The sequence below is a fragment of the Capra hircus genome, chromosome 10, assembly GCF_001704415.2.
Source record: "Capra hircus breed San Clemente chromosome 10, ASM170441v1, whole genome shotgun sequence".
Lineage (NCBI taxonomy): Eukaryota > Metazoa > Chordata > Mammalia > Artiodactyla > Bovidae > Capra > Capra hircus.
The window spans coordinates 92686457-92714057 of NC_030817.1; the positions used below are offsets into that span (position 1 = coordinate 92686457).

At 46.0% G+C, this 27601-nt stretch overlaps 1 protein-coding gene across 2 annotated transcripts in view; it reads right to left on the bottom strand.

The window, feature by feature from the left end:
• The window catches only part of PDE8B (phosphodiesterase 8B), a 258404-nt gene that overhangs the window by 62742 nt on the left and 168061 nt on the right, over positions 1-27601 (bottom strand). For both annotated transcript variants that reach the window (XM_018053688.1, XM_018053689.1), the window contains exons 5-10: positions 27349-27406; positions 22598-22686; positions 13307-13385; positions 9044-9184; positions 7500-7588; positions 5173-5233 (exon numbers count right to left, since the gene is read on the bottom strand). In XM_018053688.1, the coding sequence (XP_017909177.1) occupies positions 5173-5233; positions 7500-7588; positions 9044-9184; positions 13307-13385; positions 22598-22686; positions 27349-27406 (517 nt within the window). The remainder of the gene's footprint in view (positions 1-5172; positions 5234-7499; positions 7589-9043; positions 9185-13306; positions 13386-22597; positions 22687-27348; positions 27407-27601) is intronic.

Sequence of the window (27601 nt, forward strand, 5' to 3'; positions counted from 1 at the left end):
CACGGCCCCCACTGTACCTACTCGACCCTGCTGTTGAGTAAAAGCAGCCACAGGTGCTATGTAACCAAGAGCGAGGCTCTGAGCCAATAAAACTTTATTTACAAAGCAGGCCATGTTTGGCCCATAGCTTGTACCCCTCTGTTCTAGAGGACACCTAAAAAATCCTAGGCAGCCTCAGTCGGTCCTGTGTTTTGTGCTTCTCCAGCACCCGGTTCACACCTCCCCACGCTGTGCTCCAGAAACATGTCCTGTTTATCTGTCTGTGGACCCCATGGCTTCTGGAGCGGAGACTGTGTCCCTGGAACCAGACAGAACAGCTGTTTAATATTAATACTTTATCTGGGGAGAAAGCGTGAGAGTGCTGCTAGGGGAGCTGATGTTGACAGCAGACAAACCTCTCGGGGCATTTCCAGCCTTTTGGCAAAAATTTACAGGAACAAGGGAATCTTTTCAGGAGATGCTTATTAGGTGGGCTGTGCTTCTAGGAAAGATCCAGGAAAAAAGATCTTTGCTGATGTCAAGCACCCCCAGCAGACAGCAGCCTGGCTTCCAATTTCATCCTTTGTTAAAACGCAGACCCATGGGTGGATTCTGACGTCAGGGCTAAACCCCAGAAAGCAGTGCTCCTGGAGCTGCCTGTAGACGGGCTGCTCCCACCCCCCAGGGAGCCTTCCTGTCACAGACCCATCACTATTCACTGCTGCCTCCTTTGATGAGGAGGAAAAACACCATGGCTGGCCAGAGATATAAAAATCCTTTGTTATCGGAAAGTCTAAAGTGTCCCTCCAGGCCAGTGCAGCATCATTAGGTGACGTCAATGGCTCAGGACATCTGAGCCCCGCGTTTTCACCCTTCTCAGAACAGCAGCTAATTTATGGCAGTAAAGACATTTCTATTTCGAGCCTCAGAAAAGAGGAGGTGGCCCCTCTTCTTCTGCATCCCTAAGTCCTGTGCGAAGGGCTCGCCTTCACCCCGAGAGGCAGGAAGAGCTTACAGGTGGCAAGAAGCCAGGACCAGGACATTCAAGTCCATCCCAGCTCACCAACAGCTTAGGAACCCACTAAGTGCCAGGCGGCACGGCACACAAAGACAAGCACAGCCCAAGGACCCTGCTGGAGAGAAGAGGGCAGGGAGGCACACGGGTGGCATCATAAGGGTGGGCATGACACACAGCAAAGAAGGCTCTTCAGGGGCTTGAGGACGGAGCTGGAACTGGATGCTTCTGGGGCTGGGCCATGGATGTCCAGCAGAATTCGGGTACATGGAGCTTCAGGGAGAATGATAAGAGGAGACGGGTCCCATTCACTAAAGGAGAACGTGGCGAAGGAGAAGGAGCAGGGCCTGGCTAGTGGCAGAGGCTGCACTGGTTTTGGGTCTGGGCTGACTTGACTCATTTCTGAAAAGGCGTGAAGGAGCCCAGTGGGCCTGTGTCCTGCACTGTGGTGTCACAGCCCCTGTGCTGGCTTGCCATGCCTGGGTTCACTACTGTGTCTCTAAAAAGCCACCAGGATGTCCTATGATTCTCCCTGCACCCATTTCACCTCTCACGTAGACCTCATGCTTCTGCCTTCAATGCTTAAACTTGGAGGCTGAATTTTTTTTTTTAACCTATGAAAGTCAGTTCCCCTCCTTCCTCAGAGGTCTCCAAGGACTTGCTTCTCTGCATGGACTTACGGTATTAACACATAACTGACTGGAGACGTAGTAACACCACAGGTATCAGTTTCTACGAAAATCCCCCAGTCAATAATGTGTTTAGTGAAAACCGCTTGATTCCAGATGAAGCTATGCTGATGGAGGCATTTTTATGTTGAACTAAATCTTTCCAAAAAGTACATGGTTGCTTTTGCTATTCTGGAATGCTTTCCTAATATTCTTAAGAAAGAAGAACAAAGCTGGAGGTATCACACTTTGTTATTCCAAACTGTGCTACAAAGTCGTGGTAGTCAAGACAGTATGGTGCTGGCGTAAAAACAGACACATAGATCAGCGTACCTACCGATGCAGACCAAGGGGTCCAGATGTAACCCACATGCATACAGTCGATTAATTTATGACAAGCCAAGAACATACAAAGAGGAAAGAATGGTCTCTTTAGTAAATGATGTTGGGAATTAAATACATACACGGGAAAGAATGAAACTGAACCCCATCTTACACCATACACAAAAATCTACTCAAACTGATTACAGTTTTGAACATAAGACCTGAAATCATGAAAATCCTAGAAGAAACCGTAGGAGATAAGCTCCTTGGACATTGGTCTTGGCAGTGATTTTTTTTGACAGCAAAAGCAAGGGCAAAAAAAGACCCCCAAAATAATTCATTGGGACTACACAAAGTCATCAAGAAAATGAAAGGATATCATACCAAATGGGAGAAACTATTTGTAAATCACATAGCTGACAAGGGAGTTAGCATCTAAAAAATATAAAGAAATCATACAACTCAATAGCAATGGCAAACAAACAATCCAATTTTAAAAATGCGTGGAGGATTTAAACAGACATTTTTTCTAAAGAAGACTTCCAGGTACACAAATAAGTTTTCAACATCACTAATTATCAGGGAAATACAAATCAAAACCATAAGGAGATATAAACTCACACTCATTAAAATGGCTATTACCAAAAAGTAAATAAAAAACAAATAACAAGAGTTGTCCAGGATGTTGAGAAAAGGGAATCCTTGTGCACTGCTGGTGGAAATGTAAATTTGTGCAGCCAGGATAGGAAACAGCAGAGGAGTTCTTAAAAGAATTAAAAATGGGACTACCGTATGATCCAGAAATTCCACTCCTGGGTATTTATCCAAAGGAAATAAAATCACTAGCTCTAAAAGATATATACACCCCATGTTTACTGCAGCGTTATTTACAATAGCTAAGACACAGAAACAACCCAAGTGCCCATGGATGGCTGAATGGATAAAGAAAATGTGGTTTCTACACACACAATGAAATATTATTTAGCCACAAGAAAGAAGGAAATCTTGCCATTTGAAACAACATGGATAGACCTTGAGGGCACCATGGTAAGTGAAGTAAGTCAGGTGGAGAAAGACAGATACAATATGTTATCCTTTATACCTGGAGTCTCAAACAAAAACTCAAACTCATACAGACAATAGTTTGGTAGTTGCCAGAGGTGGGGGTGGTGTGGGTGAACGGGATGCAGGCGGTCAAAAAGTATAGGTTTCCAGTTATAACAAGTCCTGAGGATGTGGTGTATAACGTGGGCTATGGTTAGTAATGCCACGTTGCATATTTGAAATTTGTCAAGAGCTTGTATTCAACATTTTCATTAAAAGAATAAACTTGTAACCATATATGGTGATAGATGTTAACTAGACTTACTTATATATATCACTTCACAATATATACAAATACTGAATCGTTAGTTTCTAAAGCAGCATGAGCACAGACACCTTCCAAGGGTTTACACACCAGCTGGAAGCTCACTGTACTCAGCCTGTGTCCTCGGAAGCCACCTTCTCACTGGGAAGAGCCCAGGAATCTTTCGTCTGCAGTTTTATAGTTTACTTGCCTGGCCAGGCTTCTTCCTGACCCCAGTCACCTCCCAGGTCTCCGACATGCTACCCGAAAGGGATTATGCCCCGAAGCCCATCATAGCCTTGACAGACACTGTCCCTTCAGTTAAAATCTTCATCTAAGTCAAAGGCCATGTTTGAAAGGTTTTAAAACGTAGATCACACACACACAGACACACACGGTAGAATACTATTCAGCCATAAAAGAGAATGAAGTCTTGCCATTTGCAACAACATGGATGTACTTGGAGGGTATTATGTGAAGCGAAACAAGGCAGAGAAAGACCGTATGATATCACTTGTATGTGGAATATAAAAAATAAAATGAATGGACAAAAAAGAAAGACTCAGGGGAAGAGAACTAGCGGTTACCAGTGGGAAACAGGAAGGGAGGAGAGGAAAACTGGGCAGGGAATTAAGAGGCATAAACTGCTGATTGCTGATTAGTCGCTCAGTCGTGTCCGACTCTTTGCGACCCCATGGACTGTAGCCTACCAGGCTCCTCCCTCCATGGGATTTTCCAGGCAAGAGTACTGGAGTGGGTTGCCATTTCCTTTTCCCAGGTATCAAATAAATAAGCTAAACGGATATATAGTACAACACAGGGATTATAGGCAATATTTTATAATAACTATAAATGGACTATAACCTTTAAAAAATTGTGAATCGCTATGTTGTACTGAAATTTACATAATATAGACCATTGGTAATTATGTTTGTTGAATAGCTTTTAATCAATGAACTTTAAAGCATAAAGCGAAAATACATACAATCCGGTACTAAAGTTTAAATCAAAAAGAAAAAATGACACACCATCGCTGTTCTCCATGATACAGCTACCTAAACAAAGTCCTTAAATACAGCAACTTATTAAAATTCCGTTACTTCAGAAAACACTCAAATATATTGCTGTGCATGCTGCTGCTGCTGCTACGTCGCGTCAGTCGTGTCCAACTCTGTGCGACCCCATAGACGGCAGCCCACCAGGCTCCCCCCATCCCTGGGATTCTCCAGGCAAGAACACAGGAGTGGGTTGCCATTTCCTTCTCCAATGCATGAAAGTGAAAAGTGAAAGTGAAGTCGCTCAGTCGTGTCCGACTCTTCGCGACCCCATGGACTGCAGCCCACCAGGCTCCTCCGTCCATGGGATTTTCCAGGCAAAAGTACTGGAGTGGGTCACCAGTGCCTTCTCCGATTGTTCTGCATGACATAATGGTTAAAGAAAATCGCAGTACTAATTGGAAATGATTTCTGGTTTTGACATGAATTTATAGGGGTGAAATGCTCAAATAAATATATACTTTTCATGTAAGAAATTAAGGTAGAAAATTAGAACTGCTTTTATTCGGAAGAAAAGACATTTTATGATCTCATTAAATATATTGGTCCTGCGCTGTTCAGTCACAAGCTAAATCATAACCTATGTAGCATTACTAATAAAGTGCATAGGCTTGCTGGAGAATCTTTTCTTTTACTATTTGTCTAAGGGCCTGATTTTGCCCCAAAGCCTCTAAATTGGCAACTACCGTAGATACGGAGAAAGACAGACAGACAGCAGTGGTGAGAGGGTAACGGATGCACGGCCACTCTGACAAAGCATGTGGAGTACACTGAACGCCTTACCTGCTTGTTTTTGTCAGTGGTACAACACAGTTTCTTGAGGGAGACGAAATGCCTGATTTTCCTAATAACATACATAATCCGTGGTTAGTGAGTCAGATATGAGACAATTCAACAAGTCAGCAAACGAAAACATCCACAGAATCTTTAAGTAAAACTCCAGGGTCCATTCTGGGGCAGGTTTTAAATTCCAGTAAAACTCAATCAATCAAAGCTGCATCGTTTTTTATACATATACCTGCCTTCAAAAGCTGGGCTCTCCTTTTAATCATAGCTGGCTCCGAAACACTCCCTTAATGGATACTTCATTTCTAACTGACTCCTGAGGGCTGGCTCCTAGACAGCCTTGGTGACAGGATGAAATGCTACGCCTAACAAAATGGGTTTTAATTCTGCAGACATGAACACTTTTATAGCTTATATAGAAGGCCAAGACTCATCTGGACACTGGCCAAAGTCCATGGTTGCTATTTTTGTATTTAATATGCCACATTCTTTCACAGCCTGGTCATAGTGCATGATGGCATTTTTCAGGGCAGAGAAAAGTCCTCTTATTTTAAGGTCACGGACAGAATCCCAAGACAGCCTGTGGTCTTGGTCATCACCACAAGGAGACGGAAAAGACAGCAGGTGCCTTAGTGCTACACAAAGATCAGCTCCAGGCAGACTCTTCTCGAGAGCAGCTAGAATTCCACTGGCCACGTTAGGTTTCACAGTAAGGAACCTCTTCTCTGATTCTGCCTCTCTTTGGTTCAGTTTTCTCTGGAGGACTCGGAAGAGAGAATTGAATATGCTGATTATTCTGTATTGAGCTTCAGTAAATAGGAAGAGGTAAAATGTCCCTACCCAACAAGACTTTCTTCTGATAGTTCACTGGGGGGAAATATTGGTGGCGGGGGGTGGAAAGAACACTGCCTCTGGACAACAGAACTTCTCGTTCTTACCCGTAAAATCAGAAAGATCAGAAAAACTCATCCTGACAGAAATCACCGAACAGTAACATGGTCTCCTCTGCTTTGTAAGCTAATAATTCTGGTCACACACAACACACAAGTGCATCTTAGGTTGAAAACACAGTCCCCGGATGAAGTCGCAAACAATGACCAGTGGCCGGCGTGGCCCTGAGTTCTGACTGCTGCTGGGAACGGCCCCGCGGAGGCCTGCGGCGGGGGTGGGCGGCCCTCGGGGGCCTTTCTCTGCAAGCTAGTGACCCCCGCTCTGGGTATGCTGGTGCCTCCGCCACCTGGAGGGAAGCAGAGTGGCAGGAAACATGGGACAGTGGCCTCTGAACTGAGCAGGAACAGTTTCAAAACTACCCAATAAGTGAAATCGGAGGGGAAGCAGCCTAGAGACACTTTGCTGGCTACAGAATCCCCTCCAACCTTCCCCAGTGGCTCAGACGGTAAGAATCTGCCCGCAATGCTGGAAGCTGGGGTCCATCCCTGGGTCAGGAGGATCCCCTGGAGGAGGAAACGGCAACCCACTCCAGTATTCTGGTCTAGAGAGTTCCTTGGACAGAGGAGTCTGGTGGGCTTCAGTCCATGTGGTTGTGAAGAGTCGGACACGACTGAGTGACTCTCACACACACAGTAAGTCACAGTCAGGGCTCTCCTTCCTGGTTATTCACACCGTAACTGCTCTTCTTCCAAAACGTCACTCAACAGCGTGTGTACCTTGTACACCTATACTAAGAGGCTGGTTGGTTGACTCTAGGCTCCTTTACAAAGCCTCCTCGGTGGGGTACTGTTAGGGGTCCTGTTTGGCTCCATAAACCTTCTCACAAAACAGCTGGGAGAAGGGAAAGAAATTGCATATTTTCTTTGTTTCTCTACAAATGAATAGGCTCCTCTGATAAGCTGAGGTTACGTGGAACCAGCTGCCTCAGCTTCTGGTCAGACACCTTTCTCTCCTAAGCTTGACCCTCGTGCTCCCTCCCCTTGTGAACGAGCCCCGAGGCCTGGAGAGAAACATCACAGAGCCGGTACCCCAAGGAGAGGAGCTCGGCTCCCAGGCGGGGCTGAGGCAGGGAGCCTCGAAGTTCTGTAGCTGCAGTGATGACAAGGGAAGGTCTAGAAATTGGCCCCTTGGGGCGTGGGGACAACCACAGACAACCAGGCGGAGGTGGACAGTTGGGCTGAGGCTTCAGAAGGCCCGCAGGCAGGAGAAGAGGGGCGATTTGTTCAGTGGCTGCATGGAGGCGGCCTCGGCACGCGTGACGTACACACCCAATGCTGTTGTATTGGTGGGTTGAACCCACCTGCATTTCCCACATACAAACCCGATGCCCACAGGGGCCCCTCACACAGCAGAGGCTAAGAGCTGGCGCTCACCCTCCTTGGCCGATCACTGGCGTGATCTTCACGTGCTGCTGGATGCTGTCGCCGGATTTCCGTCTCGCGTAGTAGACCCCCTGCCACTCCTACACGGACAAAGAGAGCTCTCAAGATCCTTCCGTGCAGGTACTCAGCGGCTCCTGCAGAGGGTCTCATCACGTTCAGCAGTGACATGCCCACGCACTTTCCCTACACCCCACAGGACACTGCTCGCCAGCTGCGCCCACCGTGGTGCTGGCTACACAAGGCTTAGACTCACGGGCACAAGGCCCACAGGGATCGAGCCCAGCCACCGCCAGGCTGCCCCTTCCAGGCTCTGGGCTCTCAGCCCCATGGGTGTGGTGGCACCAGGTCAAGGAGTTCTTTGAGGTCTCTCTTGAGGTCTTTATGACAACCTGCGAGCCTGGTATTCATCACCCTTCAGTTGCAGATCTGTCCACTGAGGCTCAGTGACGCGAACTAATCTGCCCACATGAGGAAGTAGAAAACGTGGTTATAAATCTGTCTCAACTCCCCTGCTACTATCCTCTGGGGCCTCCAGCCAAGCCTTCTCTGGGCTTAGTCTGGCTCCTGGGAGGTTCCATGGATGAGGCAAACGGGAGTATGAGGTTTCTCCCGCATCCAGACCCTGGGGAGCTGGGCAGGACGAAGAGCCTGGCGGCCTCCAGGGGGAGCCTGTGGCACCTCCACTGCTTCTGGGAGGAAGTGGCTGAATCAGGACGTGAGATGCTCTGCCGCCTCTTCTCACCCAAATACTCACATGGGAAGGCCAACTGGTGCGCAGGCCGGGGCCACCAGGGGTGGCAGCACTCTTCCAGCAATATTCCTGCTTCCTTTTTGGTCTCTCTCCCCTAATATTCTCCTATTAATTCTGGCCATCGTATATAATCCAAACTTATTGTATTCCCATAAAATGGTCCCCCAGTGAATAAATGCAAAGCTATCGAACTCCTTCACATCAGAGAAAGCATCTGAATGCTTCCAAGAAAATGCCCAGGTAGCTCCAGATCCAAGGGCAGCGGTCTGGAAGGAAGGGCTTATCGTAAATGCCCACTGCATCCACACCACTGCCTTCATCTGCTGGGATGCAGAGGAGGCTGCCGGACAGACGCCGAGGAGGTAGGGACGAGGGAGCTGTATGTCCCTACTCAACTGTGATGAGTAAAAAGAATAGAAGAAAAAAAAAGCTTGAAAAGTGGGCCTATGAAACATGTAAATACCGATAACTAAATCCTAGTCCTTCAAACACTGGATAAACTAAACCTTGGGAGGAACGCTGCTTGGAGATAGGTATGAATTTCCAGCCATCACAGGTGAGACGTAATCACACAAAGGAAGAAGTTTCCTTGTATAAAATTTTCAGATTCTACGTCATCGTGATAAGCACCAGATTTGCCTGCTATCCAAAATTAACTCAGATTTTAACTCATCTTACAAACTAAGAGATTTTTCACTTAACTGCAATATCATTAAGGAAGCCCGTGTGAGAGGGATGACATATTAGTCGGGCGCAGTCTGTGGACGGGTCTGGTTTCACCCACCTTGCCCTTCTTGATGCAGGTGTTAATGGTGTCGAGCAGGTCCGCCCGGTTTTTGTCGCTTTTGGGCAGCTCGGCGAGTTCTTTCCCCAGCAGTTCACCTTTGTGGTAGCCCATCATCCTTTCGAAGGCTGGGTTGACATACTGTGAATGGGAAGTGGGTATGGGTCAGGACAGGATGCTGTGTGCCCGCAGAACACTTGTCAGGGCACAGAAAACGTGCCCTGGGCCAGCGTTCTCTGATATGGGTCTGGACGAGTCCCCGAACCCCAGTGGGCAGGCTCCCTCCTGACCAGCAATGCGCTCACTCTGCCATCCCAGCACCCTGGGCCCTCTGGAACCTGGAAGAAATTCTTCAGCAGTAAAAACAGCAAGAAACCTTTATCTACTAGTGCCAGCTTGCAGTGAGCCTTATTCATCACCCACTGCCCATTAAATAAGGAAAAACGTAGAAAAAAAAAGAACCCATAAAAATTAACTAGAGGGACGGGTTCGATCCCACATGCCTTACCGCCAAAACACCAAAACATGAAACAGAAGCAATATCGTGACAAATCCAATAAAGACTTGAAAATGGTCCACATCAGAAAAAAGTCTTAAAAAAACACTAACTAGAACTCCACTCAACAGGTCATGCCTTCTATCAGTCACATTTCTGCAAGGAAGCAATTGGATCTCTCATGTCTAGATAATAGCAATAGATAATTGCCACTGTCTATTAACCAATGCTATGCCTTGGGGCCACTTCTGGTCTAACTGAAGCATAAATTCAGTTAAAAACCTTGCGCAGGAGGGAGTCCTTTCGCAGCTGGGCACAGAGCAGGCCGGAGGCATCGTCCCCACCGAGCACATACTGGGATGGGCAGACTCAGAAGCTTCTTTCCAAAATTCTGTCCAGAGCCCTGGAATTTAGAGCTATCACCTTGGCTGCCTCCCAGCTCCTGTCCACAGCCTCCCATGTCTTCTCAAAGAACAGAATCACCAGATGAGCAGCTGAGTGGAGGGGACAAGCAACAGGACTGTGGGGAGGATGTCGGCACACTGCATCTGGGTCACGGATTTCTTTGGGCGTAACTAGCATCCACGTGCTGCTTGCACATGGAATCACTTTTGCCCTCCACGGGGATGGCAGCAGCGGGGAACACGGTGATGCAGGGACACGTGGGGAGCTGCTCCCTGGGGAAGCCGGCTTCTACTAGCACCGTCCGCCCTGGGAGGAGGGGCTGGCACCTGGGAGGAGGGGCTGGCAGGTGGCTCTCAGGACTTCCAGGGGTCACCGAAGAGGAAGGGGCGGTGAGACTGTCTTCACTGACCTTCTATCACTTTCCTGCGGTGGTCGCCACCCTCCCTGGGCGGGCAGCAGGACCCCTGCTCATCAGGTCGGGCTCACAGTCCCCCGGCCCAGCCCTGCCTGCAGCTAGGTGGCCTGGGCTTGTCTCCCAACCTGTGAGACTCTGCCCACCTGCTCTCCGCCTAGAGGCCCTTCCCCACCTCCTGGTCATGCCAACTCCGAATTCCACCCGCCCCCAGCAAGCTGTCCTTAAGCCCCTACCCAGTCGGAGCCTGTGCCTCTCCGACGACTCCCACCCTATCCTGTGCAGGCTTCTGATGCCTTATTACACTGGACCTAAATTCTTTTCTTTCTCTCTCCCCGACTAGACATGAAAATCCTCAAGGGCAAAGGTTACTTCAGATTTGTCTTTGGATATTCAGGACTGTTCAGTAAATAGCTGAGGAATGGATAATACTTGATAATGTATTGTTCTCCTTATTTGTTGGCCAAATGCTCATATTTCCCTATGTGTTTACCCTGCTTTGGCTACTAGGCTGTAAATACAGGTAGGAGTCATAGGCCTCTATTCGTGCCAGGCGACCTCACAATGCAACAGGTGCTCCAGGACACGGACTGTGGAGCCAAGGCACTCAAGTTCACACCCTGGCTCTTGTCCATCACCAGCACCACGGGCAGCTGACTGATCCTCTCTGGACCTCAGTTTCCTCATCTGTAAAATGGCTTGGACAGTAGTACCTGCTTCACAGAATTGTTTTAAGAGATAAACGAGCATGTGGAAAATGCTAAGTACTGTGTCTGGCACATGGTAAGCACCACTTAAGTGTTTTGAAGCAAACAGCTTCAACGGATCGAAAGGGAGAGAGAGAATATTTATGAATGTCAAGTGCTTCTGCCACCTCACTAAGAGACACATGCCCTGAGAAGCGGAACTGCCCCGAGAAGGACTCTGGTACTGAAAAAGAACATATATGATGTAACTCACTCATGATGACACCTTTTAAAATCTATGGCACAAAGGCCTTTTAAATTTCCCCCTTATATATAATGTCCTCCCTTCAACTTCCTCCTTGTGCTTGAGTGTTATGTTTAGGATGCTGGCAGGCTTGTAAAGGGGCCTGAGAGGGTGCCCCAAGGGAAACGCTGCAATCAGTACAGTTTCCCTTTTAATACAAGGATTCCCCTAACCAGGCACCCACCATACCCAGCCCCTGCTCCTTCCTCTTTCAGGTAAAGGCTGCCAGTGATTCACAGCTTGTGACACCATGGGCCTATCACCTCTCCCAGAGATGCAGATTTCCTGACCATCAGGAGCTAACTGGAGAAGGAAGGACTCGTCCATCTGTGAAAGGACTGCCTGCAACACTACAGCTGGTAGAGAGAGAAAGCCCCTTCTCCTCATCAGTAAAACCACGCCCTGGCTTCCCTGTAAAAGCTGGAGGTGTGAGTTCACTCCTTTTTCCCTGGATATCTCCTTGGTATGCAAGTATATATGAAGAAACTTCTGTTTTTCTCTTGTAAAGAAAGAAAAAGAGAGGGAGGTGCAAAACAAACGTGTTTCATGAACAGAACTGACTGTTCGAGTCCAGGTGGAAGTGGATCTGTGCCAGGTCTATAACAGAAACATGTCTGATTTCTCTAGTTCAGGGCAGATCCGCGGGCAGGTGGGCCAGTGACAGGCAGCATCATGAGGAAGCCTTTAGACCCGCGTCATGGGACAGCCAGCAAAACAAAGTCCAAAAACGCAGCCAAACAGGGAACCGGGTGGGAAGGCTCCGGAGCTAGAAAGCCATGGGTGGATGTTTTGGTTCCAGTATTTATTACCGGGGTTTTCCTTGGAGGAATTCCTTGGCCTTCCTGGGCCTTGGTTTCCCCATCTGTGTTACTGTATGTCTCTTTCATGGGGTTCCTGAAGGGAAACAAGATAACTTCCTGAGCGTATGGGTGACTGGGCCCACACAGTGGGTGACTGCTATCACCGACCCCAGGTGGGAGTGGGGTGTCTGTGTGGGCAGTGGGCTGTTTCACAGGAAAGCACATGAGAGGCTGTCGTGGGCGGTGTGCTGGACACAGTCTTTGTCTCTACCAAGGGCAGCGAGGCTCTCACATTCAGTGCCACGATGCAGACCAAGGGCGGCAGGCCAGTGCCCATCAGTGCAGAGTCTACATTGCAGAATATTTTCTAAGTGTAAATTTCTTATAGTGTTAGTTGCCCTATAACGTCTGACTCTTTGTGATCCCATGGATTTATTATAGCTTGCCAGACTCCTCTGTCCATGGGATTTCCTACCTTCCAAAAATAATAAGACAACTTTATTTCCACACACATTTGTCTGCCAATCTCATTTTCTTAGGAAGACGACTTAGAATATTATCTAAGCATACACGCCAAGTCACTTGAGTTGTGTCTGACTCTTTGGGACCCTATGGACTGTAGCCCACCAGGCTCCTCTGTCCATGGAATGCTCCAGATGAGAATACTGGAGTGGGTTGCTGTGCCCTCCAGGGGATCTCCCCAGCCCAGGGATCGAACCCCAGTATCCTGCATTGCAGGCGGATTCTTTACCACTAGTGCCACCCGGGAAGCCTGTATATTATATAAGAATGCTTTATAACTGGAATACCAACTGTAGGCAAATCAATGAGGACCACTGATAATATTCTGTTCCCAAGGCATTTATAAATATTTACGGTTCTGACATACTTTGGTATAAACAATGTCTTTCCGCAAAGTCTAAAGAATTTACCCCATCTCTGTCAGAGAAATCGCAGGTTCTGATCTGAACTAATTTTTATTCCCACTGAGTATCTAATTCTCAGCCGAAGAGTATCAGTTTTCTTTGCATACTTTGATGTTCGTTTCTCCAAAGAAAATGTGCTGAAATGTGAGGATCACAGCAAAGTGCTCAGAGAAGGGTGGCTCAGACTTGAAAGGCTCTCTTTTGATGTCTAAAGAAAAAAAGGTGCTCCCGTACCTGGATCACGTGGTCATCGCTTGTGATCTCTATGGCTTCGTGACAGTGGTCTAATGCTGTAAACACTGAATTACAGGCCCTGAAAGTTGCAGAAGATTCACGTTAGTCCTGCGAGAAAACCATGAGCATTTCATCTGTTGCCTTATCAAAGCAGACAGTTCCTGAGATTCATTAAAACCAAGTACCTTTCGATATTCTGTTTTGGAGGGGGAAAAAAAAGAAACCTAGCCTTTCAAATGAAATAAACAAACAATAGCAGATACTTCTATGTATATCACACAAAGAGAAGAGATCTATCCAGCCACTGGTCATGGGTCATGGCATGACCTCTGTGTGTGCTGGATGAGACCTTCATACTGACACAAGGGAAGAGACATGCAGAAGCCGGCCTCGGAGGCACCCGTGTTCTACGTCAATGACATTCTGCTGTTCCATTCACAGCAATGTCACGGAGAAGCCCATCCCCATCAGCTTGGAAAACCTAATTAAACCCATATTGGATCTGAGGTATTCTGGCCTTTTGCAACAGACACAGAAACATTTTTTTTTTCTTTTCTTACTTTGATGACCTTAGTTAAGAAGACTTTATGGTACTTTTCTTTCAACTATACCCACTGTCTGATGAAAGGCAAAGAGGGCAGAATTCCTCTTGCCTGGTTCATTTTACAGGTCTCCAGGTGGGCACTATTCTTGATGACCTCCCTTGTATATCTGGAATATTTAAAATCACTTCAATTTCTCACGTAACATTCTAGCTACCTTACAACCTAGAGCAACTCCAGATACAATAAGCTACTTGCCATTTAACTCAGGAAGGATGTGCCTAGTTTCCAGAGCTTTCTTATTCATGCTGGCTGTTAAAACAAGTCCAGTGAAGGCTTTCCTACACATTACCCCCACAAAAATGTTAATTTACTAGACAGATGTTTCTTCTCATAAACTCTTAAAACATTATTCTTTTTTTTCTCATAAAGCATCTAACTTTGCCATTTTCCTTTGAACTGTTTACAAGGCAGAGAGTAGGAAAAAACTGGGTAAAACTTGGTTCAGTATCTTGCCAGTTATGGGGCCCTGGGCAATATTTTCTCTTTGCTGTGTCCCAGTTTCCTCATCTACAAAATGAAGTGAAGTGTTAGTTGACCAGTCATGTCTGATTCTTTGTGACCCCAGGGACTGTAGCCCGCTGGGCTCCTCTGTTCACGGAATTCTCTAGGCAAGAATACTGGAGTGGGTTGCCATGCTCTCCTCCAGGGGATCTTCCCAACCCAGGGCTCGAACTTGGGTCTCCTACATTGCCGGCAGATTCTTTAAATTTTGTTGTAAGACTCAACATAGATAGTTTCTGTGAGCTATGTCTCAAAGTACTTGGGACAATATAAGATTTCAAGACATAGTACTTAATATTATTTGCAAGATCTCAAAATAATTCTTTGTTCTCTAAAGCTTTCAAAGGCTGTTGGTGAGAAGAAAAGTTAATCCTAACCTATACTTTCTCATGAGTGTATCTGGAACATCAGACCAAGAACTGCTTTCAATAGTAGCAAGGCAACCTGCATGGAAAATGAAGGATTTCAGTCCACTGATGGGTGGTGTTCCTGTCACTACAGAGATGAAGACGCCAGTGTGGGAGGGTAGGTACAGTAAGTTATCGTGATGGAGGTGAGCGGAGGGGAACATAAACCCCACTCAATCAAGATGCCCAACAGCATAAGGCATTTTCTTATTCAAATTGCTCCAAACTACGTTTCTCAAACAACTGGAAACAGAACTACCATATGACATAGAACCATCATATGACCCAGCAATTCCACTCCTAGGTATTCATCCATAAAAAACAAACACACTAATTCAAAAACATACATATGCCCCAATATTCGTAACAGCATTATTCACAATAACCAAGATATGGAAGCAACGTAAGTACCCATTGACAGATGAATGGATAAAGATGTGTACTTTATCCATTCTGATGTGTACTCAGCCACAGAAAGAACAAAATTTTGCCATTTGCAGCAACATGGATGGACTTGGCGGGCATTATGCTAAGTGAGATAAGTCAGAAAAAGACAAATACTATATGATATCACTTATATGTGGAATCTAAAAAAATCAACAAACCAGTGAATATAACAAAAAGCAATTTCACAGATATGGAGTACAAACTAGTGGTTTCCACTGGGGAGAGGGGAGAAAGAAATACAAACTATTAGGTATAAAATAAGCTATAGGGATATACAGTATAATATTTTATTATAACTATAAATGGAGCATAACCTTTCAAAATTATGAACCACTATATTGTAACACAGGGGCTTCCCTGGCAGCTCGGTTGGTAAAGAATCCACCTGCAATGCAGGAGACCCCAGTTCGATTCCTGGGTCAGGAAGATCTCCTGGAGAAAGGAGAGGCTACCCACTCCAGTATTCTTGGGCTTCCCTAGTGGCTCAGACGGTAAAGAATCTGCCTGCAATGTGGGAGACCTGGGTTTGACCCCGGGGTTGGGAGGATCCCCTGGAGGAGGACATGGCCTGGAGAATCCCATGGACAGAGGAGCCCAGTGGGCTACAGTCCATGGGGTCACAAAGAGTTGGACATGACTGAGCAACTAAGCACAGCACATATTGTAACATATGGTACGGCAGCTATACTTCAATTAAAACCAAAAATAAAGTAAGTTGCTACAGCTTACCTAATATGAGCTGTATACTGTTAGCAATGCTGTATTTGTAAACATGATCACTTATAATGTGAAAAAGAATCAAGGAGGACTTTAAAACTGTTACCAAAGTCATTACTGCACCACATCTCAGGAAGAAGCAAGTAAGAGTTGGTCTCATCGCGAGTGTGCTCAGGGCTTTGGGTCCAGTACCCAGCCCAGCACCACGGGAAAGCAAGCCCGGTCTCCAGCAGTCCCACACAGAAAAGCAAGTCTGTGTGGGCTAGTTCCTTAGCTTTGGGAGCTGGATAAGGAAGTGCTAACACGTCTGATCAGATGATACATTCCCCTCGCACCCAAGTATTTTCTTAAAGTACCTGTGTGGCTCAATTAAGTATGTAAACAGCCACCTCCAAGTATGACTGTTTCTGTCAATTCAAGAGGCTGCTTTCGTACAAGATCTTAGCTCCAGCTGCCAAAATATATCTATCAGATGTTCACTGCAAAGCGAGAGTGATACTCACTCTCCAGTGAGTATCATGCCCCATGGAACAAAGCAGATCTTTATCAATAGTTAAAGTGAAAGTATACTGGCAGGACCAGCAGATTACTGTCCCTGGCGACGAATGGTATGGGACTGCCATGTGTAAATCTAGGCTTTAAATCAATTTGGCTGATGGTTCTGTTTAAATAAACCTGTAGCAAAATGAAGTAATTACTTTGAATCATGTTCCTAGAGTTTGAGAATTAAATTTCCTCCATTAATTATTAATATTCTTCATGTAGAAGAAATTTAGCTTAATTTTTCTGTTCTTACAAGCCATATAACACAGCAATGCGAATGTATTTTTGTAGTCTTCAGGTTGAGAAGTTGAAAAGTTAGAAAAAGCTCCAGAGAAATAGAATATTGTTGTGAAAAGCCAAGAAGTGCTGGTAATGTAACCATTTCTCCTTCATTTTCTTAGTTGTCCATGAAGATCCACGCAAAGCAGGTAAATGCCACAAAGCTATGATAAACCTAGACAGTGTATTAAAAAGCAGAGGCGTTACTTTGCCTGCAAAGGCCCGTATATCAAAGCTATGATTATTCCAGTAGTCGTGTATGGACGGGAGACTATGGATGGAACAGAAAGAAGGCTGAGTGCTAAAGAACTGATGCTTTCAAACTGTGATGTTGGAGGAGACTCTTGAGAGTCCCTTGGACTGCAAGGAGATCAAACAAGTCAGTCCTAAAGGAAATCAACCCTGAATATTCATTGGAAGGACTGATGCTGAAGCTCCAATACTTTGGCCACCTGAGGCAAAGAGCCGACTCATGGGAAAAGACCCTGATGCTGGGAAAGATTGAAGGCAGGAGGAGAAGGGGACAACAGAGGATGAGATGGTTGGGTGGCATCACCAACTCAATGGACATGAGTTTGAGCAAACTCTGGGAGATGGTGAAGGACAGGGAAGCCTGGCGTGCTGCAGTCCATGGGGTCACAAAGAGTCTGACACAACTGAGTGACTGAACAACAGGTGGAAAGTCTACAGGGAACACGGTGCCACGATGGTGTGCAGAGTGCGTCTGACTTAACACAGGTGCCTGCATTCTGCTCCAGCACCGGCGCCTACATATCAGGCACCCGTGACGGTGCCAAGAGTCTCTCCAGCTCTCAGTGTTTCCTCTGTCAGCTGTGCTGGGCTGGTTGGGTTGTTACACGATCTCTTGTGTTCCTAACAAAGGGACTCTAGAATCTACTCCAACAAAACATGCACACCCCTCTGAGACACACACACCGAGGCTGTAGAACCAGGGTAGGATGGATTGTGCAAGGTGGTGGCATGAAGGGCGACGGTTCTGGACACAAACTCACATCCCAGCAGGAGTGTGGAAGTGGCAGGGAGGAAGTCATGGACGTGCCACCAGCCAGCACCGCTCCTGGGCAGCGATGTAGCACAGGCTGGTTACCTTAAGCCATCACAGCTCGGTTTCCACTCCTGTAACACACGACTGTCACGCAGAGCCCACGTGAGGATAAAGTGCTCTAAAAACATCAGTTGGTAATGAGAAGTGTAGTGTTCTACAGAATACCGAGGTTTGTGCATCAGGAATTGATTCTTTCTAAAATGGAGGACTGCTATTGTCTTAAGACTTGGAGTAAAATAAACTGATCCAGGTATAAGCCTTAGACAATGGGTATCAGATTGCCTAATGACGAAACAATAGATCATCCTTCATTAGTGTAAACTCACAGTCCATAGGGTTGGACATGACTGAAGCGATTTAGTACGCACATCACCTTAAACTCCCAATAAACACCCAAATTCTACTGATATTTTGGTTAACATAGTTCTTTTCATGACAAAAAAAAGCACAAGAACATAAGTGATAAACGGCCATCAGTTCTCCCTTGTCTCCCTAGCCATTTCCCCTTTCATGAATTCTTCTGTTCAATAAAGCAATCCACCACATGTACACAGAAGCATGATTCTGTTCAATCTTTAAAAGTTATTCTCATATAATGGAATTTCTAGATTAGGTATCTTATGTTTGATTACATGATCTTTTTTCTTGGTTAAGTAAATATGGTCAGCATCCAAGAAGACTGGACAGAAGTATCTGCCTTCAACATCCAGTATTACCCATGCAGTACAGCGTGTCCTTGCTGAATGCTAGTAAGTCACATATTTAGCTGCAGCTGGGGGTGGAATTGCAGGGAAAAGTATTATATAATTAGACTATAATTATTCTGGCATTGTATAACACAGAGCCTTATTTCCCCTATCAACAGCAAGTCACAGAGTTGCCTGTCAGCCCCTGGGGTGCAGGTAGATGGTTTAGATGTCCTGAAGTACCCTAAGGAGCTGGAGAGACCATGGAGGGTCACTGTCTCTCCCATCCACTAGGCCTAGGGAGAATCAAACCACACACCCCACCGCTACTTCTCCAAAATACAAGAAGGGAGCTGAAGATAGTTGAGGTACAACCAGCCAAACAGCATCAGAAGGACCTGACCACTTAGTCCTTCCCCCTCTGTCTTCTCTTGCAGAGAACTTGCCTCCCTTCCCTCCTGCAGGGGCTGCTCCCAAGCAGGTTGCTTGTGGCTGGGAAGCGAGGCTTCCTATCAGCCAAGCTGAAGCTGGTGCAGAAGATGAGGGAGTTAGGGTTCTGAGTAAACCCACCTTCCTGGGACTGCAGCTGCTGGGCTAGGCCCATTCACCAGCATGATGCAGATTTGGACTAAGAACTCAAGGCATTTCACCACGACCTTTACAATGAGCCCAACTCTGCAAACAGGCTCCAGGCACTGATGGGTGAGAAGTTAAGGGACCTGCACAGTGCTAGGTGCTTAGAATCTTGCCGAGGTCTGAATCTGTGAGTCCTTGAGAAGTTCTCAGTCCCCTGGCTCTGAGCAGATTTCATCAGCACGATAACCTAAAGCCCTTTCCTTTTTAGCTCCAGTGCTGCCTGCGGATGTTTATTTCAAATTGCCAGACCTGCCTTTGCCCCACTCCCCCTTGACGAGGTACCTTCTGACCTCTGACCTGTGCCATTGCCGAGGTCCAGCCCCGGTGGATCCAGGGAATTCGAAGCGGGGACGGCGTTGGCGAGGAAAGCTTATTTACTTATTAATATAGAAATATAAGATTAGATTAGGAAGAAATAGTGTAGTAGGAAAATTAAGTGGAGAAAAGAGGCTGATTAACTTGGTCTACGTGGAAAACCAATGAAGTTCCAGACAAGGAGCCTGCACAATCTACGTTAGGCGAGCGGCACCCGTTTGAATATCAGAGAGAGCCCCGCCTTGGGCTCTCTCTCTTACAGATCTTAGAAGCCGGGACAAGTAAGTAGACATGGTGAGCCTCCACGCCCCAGATGGGAATTCAGCCTGAAATTAGAGTAAAGAGAAGACACGGGGGAAACCAGTCCTTCCAATAACCAGCCCCACCTCTATTGTCTAGAAAGGCCTTTTATACCTTTTTGATTGTACATAGAGATCAATGGGTAATACAAAATTATGTAGCGTTAACAGCCCAGACTCTTTCTGTACACCTTTTTGTATACAAAAGGTCTCACGTGATTTACATTATCTTCTGGCCAAGAGACTTACTAACACTTTTTGGCTCTCTTCCTTAATGAATGTTAATTTCGTTTCCCCTAAAGTGTTTTTCTTTAATCTGCATCTCCTTAAAGCACTAAAGTTACGTCTCTATAGAACAAAGGCGCAGTGGGTTATAACAAAGAAGGTACTTAACTCAAAGATCTAATGTTGCTAATACCAGGTCTCCTACTTGTTTTTCTATATACCAACTATATCTAAAAATAAAGGATATGAAAATTTGGCAGCAAGTATTGGCTCAACAATGAAATGCTTAATCAGTTTTATTCTAATGATCTTGACACCTCGGAAGCCCCTGCATTCCTAGGATGTTTTAAGCTTCCTGTGCCTCTCAAGGTTAGGAGACTGTAAGCAATCACATGCGCAGCTGTACGAGTCCTGCAGGCAGGCTAGAAAGCCATCAGAGGGGTTTTTGGATTGAAACACTCGTATTATGCCCAGGAGATTTATTATCTAAAAGCTCTAAATAATTTTTTTTTCCAGAAAAAGGTGGTGGGGGGACAGCCCCCTGTTAATTACAGAAGAGTAGGTGGAAAGCATAACACAGTAAAGCAGGCAGACTCTGGTCTTGGGGGGTGGATGCTTAGGAAATTCCAGGGGGAACCCCCGAAATCTGATCATGTCCTTGCATTTTGTCAGGCTTCCTTCCGCATGACCCTGTCACGGGTGGGATTCCTCACGCTGGCCCCCAGCATGCCATCATACTTCCTGCTGCCTAGGAAAACTCAGGCCGTCATTTAAAATAAAATGAGGGAATTACTGATCAAAGCAGTAAGGTGTCTGCAGTTCACTTTTGTGGTAGACCATACAACTGTTGAAGAATTAAACCAAAATGAAATCTCTCTTTTCCTAATCCTATTTATTGTGAAAACATCTAAAATAAAAGTACAAAGTCTTTTTCACTCTCCATAAAAACAGAAGAGACCCCCAGGAATAAAAACAATTAAAGTACAATTAAAAATAAATTGCTGTAGTAAAGGCAATGTGGTTTCCCTAAGAAATTCTATGAAGTTCCCTGATGCTAATAAATATATGGACACAAAGAAACCAAGGGATTTATTTTCCTTACCAAAGAACTCCCACTGGGTTGAGATTCTCAATTGTTTAAGACTGCAAAAGGGACTGTTTACCCCCACTCTAAGAAGAGCAAAAGGGACTGTTTACCCCCACTCTAGCCATCAAATGGCAACCCACTCCAGTAATCTTGCCTGGAAAATCCCATGGACAGAGAAGCATGGGGGTCACTAAGAGTCGGACACGACTGAGCGACTTGACTTCACTTTCACTTTTCACTTTCATGCACTGAAGAAGGAAATGGCAACCCACTCCAGTGTTCTTGCCTGGAGAATCCCAGGGACAGGGGAGCCTGGTGGGCTGCCGTCTCTGGGGTCGCACAGAGTCGGACATGACTGAAGCGACTTAGCAGCAGCAGCAGCCACCAAATAGTTGACTTCCCTGAGCAGGGTGAACCACAGAAGAGGTCTCTGTGGGTTCATGCCCATCCATTTTTCTTTCAAGGGACAGAGGATGGTCCAGAAAAGTTAAGTTTAGAAAGGGTTTTGTTCTCTTTGAAAGCAAATTCAGTAATCAAGGTAAGAAATAGAGCCATTTCAAAGAGATGCTATCTTAATTATTTTTCGATGAGTCTGAAAGCCTGGCAGGCTACAGTCCATATGGCTGCACAGAGTTGGACATGACTGAAGCAGCTTAGCATTGCACACACACACTGAAAGCCAGGTGACCCCTCAGTCTGCCGGAGAGAGGAGCCAGGGCCCTTCTGGCATCCTGTAGCCTGCAGCCCCTTGAGACTTGCCTCTCAGGGGCTGCAAGCTGCCCTGAGCCTCTTCTTTGCCCTGCTCTCTCTGCTTATAGGGACAGGTTGAGGAAATCAGGGTCCTGAGAGTGTGCCAGAGCAGAGCCTGAGCAAAAGCAGGCATGGGCTAGAACTCAGCTATTTCAAGAAGCCCCAGAAGCGGAGCATCCTGCCACCCAGACAGCGAGAGAATCCATTTATCTCAGAAGTGAGCACCACAGAGAAGCTATGAGCACCAGATATGCACACAGAGACCCAAAAACGCTCTTGGAGATACCTCATGCATACTGAGGCCACAAGCAGGCCTCAGGCAACTGCTATCACAAATAGGTAACAATTACCGTAGTTAGCATGAAAGATACCCCTGGGTGCATCTATACCAATCCAAGTAAGAATTTATAAATGTTGCAAGTACTAAGTACTAATCCTCAAAGGCTATTCTTAATCTCCATATAATTGTACAGAAGTTAAACAGTACTTTTCCTAGGGTATAATTTTAAAACTGCTGTAAATAGTGGAAAATACTGTCAAAAGAAGAAACGCTTCCAATTTATTTCATTATACCAAAGGGCTCCCAGTTTAGACTCTCTTTTAGCAGCTACCATCACTTGTTCAATAGCTTCAGAATCTCGGGGGTTCTACTGTGACCCTCAGCCTGAGGATAGACAAGCTTGGCCACAGAACGGTGAACCTCGTGTTCATCCTATTTTGCCACATACCTTAATTTGAACTGTGAGAGAACTTCCCCATGTTCTATTTGAATCAGTTCATTGTAGCAAGCAATTATGCTGCTGTTCTCCATAAATCTCTGGGGGAAAAAGAAAAGATAATACATAAGACAAATACAATTACTTCTTAAACAGTTAAAAAAGGCTTGTTTCTCCAACCTCAGGTAACTTTGTTACATAAGACAACTAGTAAGTGAGATGAGATGAAATAAAACAGCTGTCAGGGTGTTTGAAATGCCTGTTTAAATGTATACGAGACAAGAAAGCAGATAATATTGTACAGTTAACTATGACAAAGATGGGGAAAAGTTCATTATGAACATTCACAGGAAAATAAATATGCAAGGGTTAGAACACCTCCCCAGCCTTAGCTAATCACTGAAGCATCTGGGCTGCTGCTGCGCGAAGGGAAGTTTTCTGAAACCTGAGCCTGGACGCCTTCACCGTGTGCATTGTGAGTGATGTCTCCTGGAAGGAAGGGAAGGTCTTTGCTTCTTTCCTCATTTGAGGGCCTCACACTGCTCCCTCTCCCGTGTCTGTCTCTTTCACACACATGCGCGTGTGTGTGTGTGTGCGCACACACACACACGCTTCCACACATCTAGCATGGATGGCACCTCCCTGGGCATCACCGGCAAAGCCCCCCCACTCTCCCTGTGGCTCTGGTCCCACTATCCCAGGAAGAAGCTGGGAAGGGCTAAGAACAGAAAGGGAACCATGAAGACACACGGAGGGAAATGCATTCTATTTGCAAAGCAAAGTCAAACTTGGTTAAGTTTTGGTTGAGCTTCTGGGCAGCTGGAGATTATGTGTCAGTCTGTATCCAAGCTCTGAGAAGTGTCAGATGATGCTTCATAAAGCACAAAAAAAGATCATAATAAAATAAGTTCTTGAAAAGGATGAGATAAACAGTTACATTTCTTTTTAATAACATTAATTTTAAAGTGTATTAAATGTAGAAAAATCTCCAAATCACTGATAATATCATAAGGGTAGAGATATCATTATTTTGGTTTATTTACCTTAGACTTTTATCATATCTCTGTGTATATGGATATATTTTATATGTATAAGCATATACATATGCTTATACATATAAAATATAAAATGATGTTATATTTTCACTTTCATAGCCAAGGAGCAATTTTTTATGATTCTTATTTTCCTTTAGGTCTCCTAAGAACTTTCAGTGTGGTAAAGGTCAGCCTTCCCGTGGGTGACAGTTTCTAAACACTGGAGTGCTTTGTTTGCACGTAAGTGACACTCAGTGAGTGTTTTATAGACTAAATGCAGTAGGAAAATCTTTGGGGGATTTTAAGACTATAGTTAGTTAACGCAAAAATCTGAAATAAACTGAGTGAACCAAGGACAGTGCCCCTCAAACTTCAACACGCTGAGAATAACGTGGGTGTTTGGTTAAAATGCAGATTCCTGGGCCCTGCTTCCAGAAATGTAGGCATGTGTCTTTAGCACAGTATTTCTCCACACGCTCAGGTGTGACACTGCCAACAGGCGCTGTACGTTCTCAGGACAGGAGGAGGAGAAGCAGAGTCTTCACCGATTTTTCACACTTACTTGACCACAGCAGCCTTTTGCCATGGACACCTTGTAAGAGCTCTGGGCCACTAGCATTCCTTGAAACAGTTTGGGAAATATGACTTTGATGGACCAGGCAGGGAGTTGGCAGTTTAGCACCATAGATTTGCATCTTGACTTGTTTTGAGTATGAGCTCTGCAAGCTAGTCATTTTGAGTATGTTTCCTCTTCCACAAAAACAGAAAATACCAAACCTCTCATCTGTAGATGAGGATCAGGTCAATCACCTAGAATGGAGTCTGACAAATAATAAGTCTTAATTCCCCACTTCCTCCACAAGATACCTCTGCAGGGAGGAACTGTCTGATCACTGTATCCTTGACACGCCAAGCACACTGCCTCACACAGAGCCCGTGCTCCCTGAACACCTGCTGAATGAACTCGTAATGATGTCCCTTGGAATGATTCCACTTGGAATGATGTCATGTCAACGTCATTCCAAGTAGAAAAAGTGGTACACAAAGGTTGATACAAACACCAGCTGCAATGGCCCTCTGCTGAGACGTTCTTTCTAAAAGGCTCAGAGTAGACCAAGCGCCATGCAGCCGGCCACTCGCTCACACAGAGCTACAGAGGCTTCAAGCAGAGCTGCTGCAGGGTACTTGATGGTGCGCTGTGTTCCCGGGTCCCCATTTAAGACCCACCGACTGAAGCACTGGCCAATTAGCTAGTAACACAGAGCTGAGTTTCAGCAGATGATTTAACATAAGCAAGATAGTCGGAGGTGGGAAACAACTTCACGGAAGGCAAGAAGAACAGCTGGCATGTTTGGAAGGGTGCTTGGGTAGAAAGTTGCCAGAGACAAGATTTTGCCCAAAAAAGGAGAGCAGCCACCTGGGGAGCAGCCTCAGCCAACTCTTCGCCATGGTAACTCGGGAGGGAGAACCTGGAAGGTGTGGTGTGCTTCTCTGGGAAAGAGCCCCAACTACTTGGGGGCACCCTGACCTGGCTGGCGAATGGCCTTGACCAGGCCCAGGACTAAAGAATACCAGGTGGCCCCGACGGTTACCATCTTTCATGCTTTCACAAAGAGCTTCATGCTCCATGGCGGCCTGCAGAAAGTCGTGCTGTATCCAGACAGAGAAGTGAAACCTTCCAGGGCAGCACAGACAGGTCACAAAAAGAATGAAAGGAACACCTGTATCATCCCTCCTAAATTTACTCAGCAGCATTGCACCCAAAGCGGACAGGCGTTTCTCCTGAGCTTTTCTGAGCAGACAGGCAACCTCAGCCCTCCAGACAAGAGGCACCACTCCAGACGCCACCAGTCTCCACACCAGTTGGTTGGAAGTGGGATCAGTGAACTAAGAGCTGAATGGGAGGGAGGTGGGAGGGGGGTTCAGGATTGGAAACACGTGTACACCCGTGGCGGATTCATGTTGATGTATGGCAAAACCAATACAATATTATAAAGTAAAAAAAAATAATAATAATAATATAAAAATAAATAAATAAACCTTTAAAAAAAAAGCTGAATTCCAAAGGGACACTCAACAGCACACATGGCAATTGGGGCTCATCGCTGTACCCATGGTGTGTCGTGCCTTCCCCAACCTGCTCCCAGGCAATGGAGAGGACCTCCACGCTCATATTCTGAAAGCGCCTGCCTCAGATGTGAAGGGCAGAGGTGGGCTGGGGTGCAGAGGTGGTCAATGTTCCACAGCAGATTTATGAATACCCATCAATTCTCAGAAAATGAGTAAGTAAAGACGTCCCCACAACATGACTTCTTACGTTGTGCAACTCTCCATTTGGACACTCAGAAGCACTGTCTCATTTAGATGGAGCGGCACATGAGAAGAGCGTCCAGAAGTGAGTGCCAGCCTTTGAAGGTGTGATGACGGACAGGAGGCAGGTGTCAGGGGTGAGAGACGGGGCTGACCAGAACCGCTCGACCCAGTCATGTGTGAACCGTGGCACCCTTTCGATGTTTTACATAGCACTGTTACTCCCCCACGGAAGCACACTGAAGCCCAAAAGAATGGCATTCCATGGGCAATTTCTGCTTCTCTGGGATTGACAATGAAGGAGGGATTCTTTTTTGGAACCTAAGAGGGTGAAACACCAGTTGCTTAAAGCACCCAAAGGACTTCTCATAATTCACAAGGCTCTGGCGGTCTCCTATTTTTGCAGGAAAAGGATGCATCACACGCTGAGATTCAGATTACCCCGATCACGGAACTCCAAGACGCCAGGTAAACCTAGTTACCTAGTTTGGTGGTAAGTCTCTTTCATCAATCTTAATCTTCTAGTTGAGCATCAGCATTATTCATGTAGTTGTCACAGAATTTTTCTTTGCTGCTGGTTTTGGTTTAAAGCAGCAGCTCACAAGCTGCCTAAGTCAGCTGTGGATCTCCACTCTATTTTTTTCCCAAAGGGTAATCTTTTATTTTCTAATAGAAGAAATAGATGCTTGTTATTAAAAAAAAATCAAGTTGTGTATAAAGTGAGGTCCTCCACAATTTCTCTGTAAGGATCTGTAATACCTTAATCTTATGAAATATATTCCCTTTAAGCAGCCATATTTTGATGCTCTTTCTCCACCCCTTTTTCTTCTCTCTCAAACTGATTCCATCATGTGGCCTTCATTTGCATGCACAAGGCCTCACCTCCAATCAAGCCTTCAGACTGCCCCTACCCTGAGCTACTAGTAAGCCTCTGGAGCTTGTTAAGTTTCCTTGAGTAAGCAGTCTTCATCTTCAAATTGAATATCAGGGTTACTCATGGAGCCATCACTCAGAATTCTTCTTTGCTGACAAGTATGGTCTCAACGAGGAGTTTCTCAGATGCTGTTGGAATCAAGGGCCTGTGTCTGAGGTGTAAGCTCTGGCTGGGCCCTGAAGACCATGGAACCCTGTGCGCCGATCTAGGGACTACTGATAATCACATACACATATGCTAACTGGTTTAAGTGGGATTACTTTGGGACTATGGAATTTTGACCTGATATAGTAAGACAGATTTTTAGCTATTACATATCCATTGCTAAGATAAATGAAGTTATGAGAGAAAAGGGGAAAAAGCCTGGCCAGCAGACACTTGTCATCCCCCACGAGAACAGTTTTCCCTCCCAGTCCTGGGGCCAAATGTCTGCGACAAGACGCACAGCCGCACCTGCGGGAGGTGCCAGGTCATCCCTTACGTACCCTGTTGAAGCCCGCGTGCAGAAGGGGGAGCACAGAGGCCTCTTCATAGTTGCTGGATCTGCCACAGAGCAGAAAACGTGATCACTCAACAGATACAACCAGGGCTCCTCACACTGAAATGCAGAGACAGCGAGGAGGAAGCAGGGAGCTGGCTCCAAGAGTGGCTTCCCGGCCAGCACACGCCTGCAGCGGGCACCTGTCTTGCAGGAAGCCAGACTCCCACATCTGCCTTTGGATGCAAAAAGAGCAGAGA